Raw genomic sequence first — 10162 nt, forward strand, 5'->3', positions numbered from 1 at the left:
TCGCCTGCAGGCACGGGATTGCCTTTCCGGGTAGAGCGCGCAGGCGCGCACGGGCAGCCTTCTTGGGTGACGACACGGCTGGCGCCGGCCGGAAGGACCCGTCGCGTCGTGCTGAGGCGGCGGGCGGCGGCGGTGCCTTCTGGAAGGTTCCCGTTGGAGCAGCCGGTACCGCGGGGCTCATCCGCGTCCATCGGCGCGATGCCGGAGAACACGGGCGCCAAGGGCCATGGCGGCGGCGGGAACCGAGCCAGGGGCACCTACCAGGACCGGGACAAGCCCTCCCAGATCCGCTTCAGCAACATCGCTGCCGGCAAAGGTGAGGGGGGAGGCCGGAGCGGCCCGCGCCCGGTGCTGAGGGGAAGCGGCCACCGGCTTCCCGCAGGGTTCCCTCTGCTGCGCTGTGAGGGGCCTCTGGCACACCGGAGGGGTGCTGAAGGCTGGCATCGCCCCGCCTGGTGCCCTCGTTGGGGCGCAGACGCTCCCGTTGTGTTTCCGCCGGCCATACGATCCCGGTTTTGTGTCAGCCGGAGGTGTTCCTGGGAGCGCTAACGGCAGGGAATTCCCGGGATGAGGCCAGGGAGTGTTGGGGGTGCTGTGTTCGGCGTTTGACAGGAGCCTTGGTCGGGTTACTTGGTGTATAGCGCGTCTCTGTTATTACTCCGTTTTAAAATGGCTGCAGTCAAGTGATCGGGTGTTAACTGTTGAAGAAAAGCCTTGTAAATCAGACCTGGTATTGCAATGCTTTGTGTCATTCTACTGTGAAGGATGTTGCACTGCTGGGGGGATAACTGGGAACTACTTACTGCTGGGAGACACCTTCTTAGAAAGAATGGCTAGAATGATGGAGCAAGTGACTGTAATTCTTTAGATCAACTTGCAGACTTGTTGTTTCTCTCTTCCTAGCTGTTGCCGATGCAATTAGAACAAGCCTTGGACCAAAAGGAATGGATAAAATGGTAAACTTTATACTTAGGTTCTTAAAGCATCAAGCTTACTGTGCATAGAATAGTTAGGGTTGGAAAGGACCTTAAGATCATGCAGTTCCAACCCCCTGCCATGGGCAGGGACACCTCACACTAAACCATGTCACCCAAGGCTCTGTCCAGCCTGGCCTTGAACACTGCCAGGGATGGAGCGTTTACCACTTCTTTGGGCAGCCTGTTCCAGTGCCTCACCACCCTCACAGTAAAGAACTTCTTCCTTATACCTAACCTGAACTTCCCATGTTTAAGTTTGAACCCGTCACCCCTTGTCCTGTCACTGCAGTCCCTGATGAAGAGTCCCTCCCCAGCATCCTTGTAGCCCCCTTCAGACACTGGAAGCTGCTATGAGATCTCCACGCAGCCTTCTCTTCTCCAGGCTGAACAGCCCCAACTGTGCTCCAGCCCCTGATCATCCTCGTGGCCTCCTCTGGACTAGCTCCAACAGCTTCATGTCCTTCTATATAATAGGCATCTATTATAGGATGCCATCTTTAGCCTTGAAGTTCTTTTCCAGACTTCATTTATTTAAGGGAAAGTGGGAGCTAAATGCACATCTGAGTTTGAGAAACAGTGTTGTCAGGAAACATATTTACATTGAGTATCAAATTAAATGAAAGATTCATAGTTACTTATCAGAACTGTGTTTCTTCTCCCTCTGCTCAGATTCAGGATGCTAAAGGAGATGTAACAATCACTAATGATGGTGCTACGATCCTGAAACAAATGCAGGTCCTGCACCCTGCAGCCAAAATGGTGAGTGGCTTTTTTGTCTATTAATCAGAAAATGATACCTGTTAGAGCTTAATTTCTGGGACAAGACCCCATAGAAACAATTTGTGTGGACTTGAGGAGCGTTACCTCTAGTGATACAGAGCAAGAGCAGTGTGCTCCAGGAACATTTATTTTGATTGCAAGATGTGCCGAAGTGTTCCAGTATTCCTCATGCACAGTTCCTCTGGCTGTGTTTTAAGACATTAAAGAATCTTCATCTCTCACTTAATAAACCTTCTCATTTAGTAACATCTCTCATTTAAGAAAGAAGTGTTAGTGATGTCCCAAAGTGCTAAGATAGAAGAGAATGAGTTCTGTTATGGTCAGATGGTGTGAGGAGACAGCAGCCTGATCTTCTGAGGTGTTAAATGTAGGCCTCTTAGATTTGATTGTGGTTGGAGAGGGAAATGAACTTCCTATGACCCTCCTACAGGAAAGAAAAAGTTAAACCGTGCTAGGCATGATCAGTTTTAAGCTTAGGAGAAAAGCTGCTTTGCTTCTGTTAGTGATTTGTTTTTGCTGTAGCTGTATTTCAGCCAGAATAGTATGGGAAGTTGCAAAAGGTACAAACTTCAAATCAGAAAATCATAGATTCATACATAGAATCACAGAATGGTTTGGGTTGGAAAGGACCTTAGATCATCCAGTTCCAACCCCCTGCCATGGGCAGGGACGCCTTCCACTAGACAGTGCATGATCCGTCCTGTTAGCAAGGTTGATGTCAGTAGTGCTGCACTCTTGAATCTCTCTCTTGTTTTGGTAATGGTCAGTGTTTGCAGTTAAATAGCAGTATTATATAAACTTTCATCATGATTTGTCCTTTAGTTGGTAGAGCTGTCAAAAGCACAAGATATTGAAGCTGGTGATGGCACTACATCTGTTGTTGTCATCGCTGGAGCTCTTTTGGATGCCTGTTCCAGACTTCTTCAGAAAGGTTAGTGTATATATTCAGTATGGAAATGGGACTGGAGGTAGCTAAATTCTCTGTCTGCTTGCACATGTATAATGGAGCCTAATGTAGCTGTTACCAGTTGAAACGTGAAAGGTGACTTGAGTCTTCACATTCAGGTTTCACTTGTGTTCCGCTTGGGATTAAAAATCTGTTTAGCTGCGTATTTTAATTGACTGCATTGCTGTTGATACAGGACATAGTGCCTAGATGATGTGATTTGCGTGCTCACTGTGATTATACCTGTACTTCTTGCATGGACAGAAGGAGAATGTAAGAAGGTATAAATTGAATTTGGGACCAGTGATTTTGCAGGTTTTTTGATTTTTTTTTTTATTTTTTTATTTTTTTTTACACTTTTCATATTTATCCTCTCCCTTGAGAAAGTCTAGTGAGGGGAAAAACATGAATTGCAGACCACAATGGTTAGTGTAGGCTCTGTTCCACTGGCTCAGGACATTCTTCTGTGCGGTTCAGGAGCTTTGTTACCTGTACTACCACATAACAATTAGGCTTCTGTGTGCACTGGAAATAGAGCAAGGATGACTGGATCTGCACAGCTCTTCTCTGTCTCAGATCTGGACTTAATAGCAATTTACTTACACTTTCCTAATCTCAATAGGCACCATTGTGCTTAGTGTCCTCTAGTCCCTGCCAACAGTTTGCTTACAGTTTATTAATCCTCTACCAGAGCAGGTAGGTAGAAAATGCCTGTCTAACAGTTGCCCATAAGCTGCCTGCTCTGAAAAGATACAGAGTGTATCACACATTCCAGAGAAATCAAGGAACTGCATGTACAACCGTGTGAAAACAGTCTGAAAAGCGCCAGTAAAGCCACTGTCCAGCTCCTCACAGGTGTTACATGGACAGTGGCAACTTTAGGAATGGCAGTGGTGAAGAAAACGTTGAGAAAGTGTGGTGTTGCTGAGATGTCAGACACTGTGAGGAGATGTGCTGGGATTGTCTGTGAGGACAGATTATTAGGAACATTATAGCTTTTTTCCTCGGCTTTAACAGTGGAAAGTAATAACGGGGGCCATATACTCAGGAAGAATGCGTTTTGCTAAGATGTCTTCAGATTATTCTGACATGAGAGTCTGTAATCTTAAAATGGAAAGAGAGGGTGAGGGAAACACGATTGGTTTGAAAGCATGAGTCTGTAACAGCCTTTTTGTATTCCCCGCAGGAATTCACCCCACCATTATTTCAGAGTCATTCCAGAAAGCTCTGGATAAAGGTATTGAAGTCCTGACCAACATGGCACAGCCGGTTGAACTGAGTGACAGGGAAACCTTGCTGAACAGTGCAACTACTGCCCTGAACTCAAAGGTATGGCTGATGCTGAACGTCAGACCGGCTGAGCCTTTCAGCTTGCCCCACTTTATGCTGCTCCTTACTTATTAAGAATATCCTGTGCATCACAAACCCCGCTGGTTTTCAGACATTGGCTGCCTTCCCTTAGCCTTTCTCAGAAAGCTGTGGTTGATCCAGAGTAAATTGAAACAGAGTGCATTTCAGTCTGAAGTATTTGGTGAGCACAGATGTGGACTGTCAATGTAAAAGCAAGCTTTGACTGAAAACAGCAACAGAAGAGTCAGGTGGGACACTGAGAGCTTTTGCCAGCAGTTTGTGTTCATGTCGCAGAAACTCTTAATATAGCCTCAATACCTAGAGAAGTGTGCACTAGTTTACCTTATAGCATATTAATCTGGGAAGCTCTTAAAGGTCTTATTCTCAGAAAGCAAAGTCCAGTTTTCTTCCCTAAGTCCCTAAACATGGGGTTTGCCACCAGCATAGCCGCCGTTGCCTTTAAATGGAGCAGTCATTCCCAAGATACCATGTTAAAGCATCTGGTTGATGGGCAGGGAGGGAAAACAAGCTTTGTTTCAAAATTCACAAGTCAAACACTGAAATGCAAGGACTGTTACTTTGTAGTAACTGTTTATCAGTGTCAAATTTCTCATCATTTTTTCCTCTTTGCTGTTAAATCCCTTAGGTTGTGTGCCAGTATTCTAGTTTACTTTCTCCAATGAGTGTGGACGCAGTGATGAAGGTGATTGACCCAACTACAGCTAATAGCGTGGACCTCAGAGATATTAAGATTGTTAAGAAGTTGGGGTAAGAAACAATTTGTAGTTAGATGACTGTTGTCCCTATGAAATCGGCTTCCCAAAGCCCTAAAATCATGGGCTGCTTTTGTTTCCAGGGGCACAATTGACGATTGTGAACTGGTTGAAGGACTAGTCTTGACTCAGAAGGTGGCAAATACCGGTGTAACCAGAGTGGAAAAAGCTAAAATTGGCCTCATTCAGTTCTGCTTGTCTGCTCCCAAGACAGATGTAAGTTAAATTTTGACTTTTGTTTCACTATTTGGGAGATGTAAATGTAGTAACATACTTTATCAAGCTGTTGTGATGCCAGTCGTGTTCCACAGCTGTAATGAAGCTCTGCTGGGTAATACATGGATACTCATAACTCTTAAAGAACTTGTAGTTGGTATAAGGAAGAAAACAGTTCAAAAGTCCAGTATTACCATTTAAATAACCTCTAACAAGACACATTTTACTGCTGTGCTTGTTTGCTTTGAGTCAGGGGCTCCTAAGTTAAAGGATGTGGAACATCTTGACAGTTGTTTTTAAAGTCAGCAGTTGCTCATAATACTTTTCTCTTTATTTCTGTTTAAATAGATGGACAACCAAGTAGTTGTTTCTGACTATGCCCAAATGGACAGGGTGCTACGTGAAGAGAGAGTCTATATCCTAAATTTAGTTAAGCAGATTAAGAAGGCTGGATGCAATGTACTGCTGATCCAGAAGTCTATTCTGCGGTATGTTAATACCAGTGTACTGGCTTGCTGCATGTGTTGGGGGGAACAGCTGGAATTGTTTGGAATACCTGGAAAATTGAAGCCCAGTACTAACAGTCACACTTGGCAGAGTGTCAGACTGGCTATAATGGTGACAGCACCTTCAGAAAGCAGTGATGGTGTCTGTATTTTGAGTTTAATGACATCCCTACTTTGTAGTTTGAAGAATTTAGCACTGCTGGTAGACCAGCTACTAAAAAAGCACTGTGAACTGACTACTTCCCTCTTGTTTGTAGGGATGCTCTCAGTGACCTAGCCCTTCATTTCCTGAACAAAATGAAGATCATGGTGGTTAAAGAAATTGAAAGAGATGACATTGAGTTTATATGTAAGGTAAAGTGAGTTATAAAGTGGCTGTTAAAGTTTACCCCAAAACTAAGTACTTGGCCAGTGCCAGTTTATTATGACAGTTTTACAAGTTTCGTGTCCTGCCTATAACATAAGAGCAGACTTTTCCCTAAAACCCATTCCTGTTCTGTTGAGCAGTCACACTTCTGGAAAGATTCAGGACAGATGTAAAAGCCACAGTCCCGACTGCATTTGGGCCCAGTACGCAGAGGAACATTACACAGGTCGTTTGCTGACTCTGCAGTCAAGTTCTGATTACTGTTTCTCCCCTGTTTCAGACCATTGGAACTAAGCCTGTTGCTCACATTGACCAGTTCACTCCTGACATGCTGGGGTCTGCTGAGCTGGCAGAGGAGGTCAACTTGAACGGTTCTGGGAAGCTGGTAAAGGTGAGAGTGTTAGAGTGTTAATGCTTGCTTAACATCTGCCAACTACTTTAGTAACATCTGCTAACTTCTATGGGTTTTACTGCTGAAATTACTACATTGAAGTACCTACTTCTAATCCCTGAGTAACCACTGACTCGGGAAGTGCAGTGGTGGAGTGGTTTTGCACCTCCAGTCCCGACCCCCTGCCATGGGCAGGGACACCTTCCTGTGCCAGCACCTCAGCACCCTCACAGGGAAGAACTTCTAATGTGTAATCTAAATCTCCCCTCTGTCAGTTTAAAGCCACTCTCCATCGTCCTGTCCTACAGGCCCTGGTAAAGAGCCTTCTCCAGATTTAGCCTTCAGAGTTGGTTTTATGTTTCAGATCACAGGCTGCACAAACCCTGGGAAAACCGTGACCATCGTGGTACGTGGATCCAACAAACTCGTTCTAGAAGAAGCCGAGCGTTCAATTCACGATGCCCTGTGTGTCATAAGATGCTTAGTTAAGAAAAGGTAACATCTGCATTCGGTTAATCAGTAATTTAATAACACAGACAGCTAATCGAGGTGCGCTTACATGAGCTGAGGTTTGATTTCCACTTCTGTCCACAGAGCTTTGATTGCAGGAGGGGGAGCCCCTGAGATAGAGCTAGCGCTGCGCTTGAATGAGTATGCTCGCACGCTGCGGGGCATGGATGCTTACTGCGTCCGTGCCTATGGAGAAGCGCTGGAAGTCATCCCCTCAACACTGGCTGAAAATGCAGGTCTCAACCCCATCTCGACAGTGACAGAGCTGAGAAACAGGCACGCCCAAGGGGAGAAAACAGCTGGCATCAATGTCAGAAAGGTGACCAGGAGTTGTGTGTGCATAGTGTGGCTACCGAACTACTTGGGTGTTAAAATGCTCAGCACTGGGGCTGGACTGAGAGAGGCAGGTTTGGATCTCATTAATGGTGTTCTCCCCAAAATGAGTGTTGGGGGAGATCATAGCTTGCTTTCTGAGGCTGTAACAGCTTACCAGCGTATTGGTAATAGCAGATACTTAAATGTTGTACCTGTGGAATAAGAAACCTCCTGTCTCTCTTCAAAAGCATTGTTTCACCTATGAAAATAGATATATTTGGAATGGATATAGAATCACAGGATAGTTTGGGTTGGAAGGGATCTTAAAGCTCGTCCAGTTATGTGTGTGTGTGTGTTAGGAGGAAGACAGTGTCTGGCTTCTTCCGAACTGCCACCATGTTTAAGCTGGCTTAACTGTGTCTTTCCTCTTGGCTGATTATGTCTGGCTGTCAAATGCCCAGGGAGAGAAGGTGCATACCATAATGTACCCCCCCATGTACGCATCTTCCATCCTCAACAGGAGTTGAGTGCTTGAGCCCCTTGATACAAGTCTGATTTCAAGTTGGCTGTCTTTCTGGGGCTTCTACTAAAAGCAAACTCACTGAATCTCACTGCAGTGACTTGCATACAGTAAAAGCTGCCTGTTCTCGTAGGGTGGCATTTCCAACATCCTGGAGGAGCTGGTTGTGCAGCCACTGCTCGTGTCCTTGAGCGCCCTGACTCTGGCGACAGAAACCGTGCGCAGCATCCTGAAGATCGATGATGTGGTGAGGAGTGTTTGCATTGAGTTTTGTGTAATCACCAGAATAGTTATCTAATTTTACTGTGCTTCAAAATAGGTTTCCTGTGTATTAGTCTTAGTTTATGTGCTACTTAGAAGGCCAAATAGTCTAATAACTGCAATTGTAACAAAGTGAAATGCATTATATACACTGTGCTTTAAAATGAAGAGTTAAAGTGACTGAAAACCCAGGGTCTTCAGGCAGAGAAGTATTTGTTCCAGTTACCCCATGGTCTTCTCACTCCTGACTATGTGAACTGTCCTTTGCAGGTGAACACTCGAGGCTAAGCTGAACGAGGAACGTGGGGTCTGTGTCCTGAGCTCCTTCCCTCTAGTCTGGAATATGATTTCCTCACCACAAGCGCCTGTGTGAATGGTCTTTTAAGTCCACAAAGGCTTGTGTGCTTTCAGAAGGTCAATTTAAAACAGTAAGAATCTGGTTTGGAAGAGGAAATGCTGTTTGTCAATAAACATGCAGTAGTCTACCAGAGGCTTTGCTTTATCATTTTGCCAGAAATAAGATAAATTTGTTAGATTTGGGTTTCTGTGCTACATGGTCCTGCTTTAGCTCTAGAAAGTTTAACAGTGAGTAATTAGCTCTTGTAATAGATTCTAAAGACACCCTCAAACTTACACTCTGGTAACATGTACTGCAGTGGGTTCATTTCCCTTACCTATGCCTGGCTTGAACAAGGGAGTGTCTGCAGTGATGGCGCTTCAGAACAGCATCGCATTCCTTGCTCTGGTCACTGCTGAGGTCTGGAATGACCTTTGACAACCCAGAGCATCACACAGGGCTGTCTTCACACGCAGCTTTTTGTACTGCATCAAGTAGCAGAGTGCAAGGGTCAAAACTGAGCTTGGTTCTGAAAAGGCAGGGATGGTATTACTGTAGTTACAGGGATTTATTTGAAATCACTTTGGGATGGTAATGGCTGCATCTGCCTGGAACAGCCATAACGGTTCCTTTGGTTACTTCCAGCACCATGGTGGTCAGCTCCCAGTTCTGTCCAGGAAAACCCCATCTGAAAGTTTGAATTGACCTTTTCATTCTTGCTGTACTGAGATGACCAGATGCCTCTCTATGAAGGACAGTATTTCTCTCAGACTCGCATTCCATCACTCATTTATGATGGATTGGATCTGTGTGTTTTGAGTAAACTTCCACCACTTTGCTGACCGGCTACTGTTGAAGCACTTTCCTATGACTTAGTTAAGTGGAACACTCAGAATAATTCAAATACTAATAAATAGATGATTTAGGCCATTACTGCTGTGCATGAATTACCACACACTAGAGGCCGTTTAAAATCACAGAATGGTTTGGGTTGGAAAGGACCTCAAAATCATCCAGTTCCAACCCCTGCCACAGGCAGGGACACCTTCCACTAGAGCAGGTTCCTCCAAGCCCCAAATGCAACCTGGCCTTGAACACTGCCAGGGATGGGGCAGCCACAGCTTCTCTGGGCACCCTGTACCAGCACATCAGCACCCTCACAGTAACGCACTTACATATATCTAACATGAGCATCCCAAATACCACCTTACCCCACAGGATTAGATCCAGTAGTGATTTCTTCTAGTTCAGGTGTTCACTTTGACTAAACTTCCAGTTCTTGACAAGATTTACAACCACCAGGGTGTGGGGTTCAATCCTTCCCTCTGTGTCTTTACATAACAAGTATTTGTAATTTCAATGCAATAAATAGGCGCACCGGTCATTAACACCTCTGCAGAGGCGGTGGAAAATCTGCTGCTCCCAATTTACTTTTATCCTGTTGTCGTTTATGTGCAGCACACACGAAAACGGGAGAAGAGTCATAACCTGAGGAGGTAAAAACCGTGGGTTGTTAAGGAGAGGTGCAAGTTCCGACTAAACCACATCACGCTCACCTACAGCAGCGTAAATCAAGCCCAGTGTGCAGACGAGGACACGGAGCCACAGCAGTGTCCCCGCAGGCGGCCCGGAGAGTGCTGCGGCAAGGGGCTTGAGCTGCTGCCGCCTCCCCGCGGGCTCCACCGCCTCGGAGCCGCGCTGCCCCGCGGAGGAGTGGGGCCGGGCCGGGCCGGATGAAGCGGTCCCGCTTCCGCCCAAGGGGCCGCCTCCAGCGGGGCGGAGCGGGCCCCAGCTCCGGCCGGCGCTGCCCGCGGGGATGGACGCGGGGCACCGCGCAGCGCGCTTGGCCGCCGCCTGCCTGCGCACCCCGCTGGACCCGCGCACCCGCGCCCCTGCCGCGCTCTACGAGCGGG

General features: G+C 46.4%; 1 protein-coding gene across 1 annotated transcript; it reads left to right on the top strand.

Annotated features, from left to right (window-relative positions):
* The first annotated feature begins 135 nt into the window (after positions 1-135).
* CCT4 (chaperonin containing TCP1 subunit 4) lies at positions 136-8403 on the top strand. Its single transcript, XM_057423352.1, has 14 exons — positions 136-316; positions 904-956; positions 1647-1736; positions 2580-2688; positions 3890-4032; positions 4700-4821; positions 4910-5042; positions 5391-5530; positions 5806-5902; positions 6196-6306; positions 6671-6801; positions 6901-7135; positions 7785-7898; positions 8183-8403. Exons 1-14 carry the CDS (start codon positions 199-201, stop codon positions 8198-8200), a joined length of 1614 nt encoding a protein of 537 aa, XP_057279335.1. The 5' UTR covers positions 136-198; the 3' UTR covers positions 8201-8403.
* The last annotated feature ends 1759 nt before the right edge of the window (positions 8404-10162 follow it).

Source organism: Pezoporus wallicus, unplaced genomic scaffold (assembly GCF_028554395.1).
Source record: "Pezoporus wallicus isolate ANWC-B61680 ecotype Strahan unplaced genomic scaffold, APGP_CSIRO_Pwel_v1 contig_4191, whole genome shotgun sequence".
Taxonomy (NCBI): Eukaryota; Metazoa; Chordata; class Aves; order Psittaciformes; family Psittacidae; genus Pezoporus; species Pezoporus wallicus.

What these genes read in the sequence shown, in the direction of transcription:
- CCT4 (XM_057423352.1), top strand. Translation starts at nt 199, where the DNA reads ATGCCGGAGAACACGGGCGCCAAGGGCCATGGCGGCGGCGGGAACCGA. An exon ending in TGCACCCTGCAGCCAAAATG is followed by an intron (nt 1,737 to 2,579) that starts GTGAGTGGCTTT and finishes TTTGTCCTTTAG; the next exon opens with TTGGTAGAGCTGTCAAAAGC. An exon ending in CTACTGCCCTGAACTCAAAG is followed by an intron (nt 4,033 to 4,699) that starts GTATGGCTGATG and finishes TAAATCCCTTAG; the next exon opens with GTTGTGTGCCAGTATTCTAG.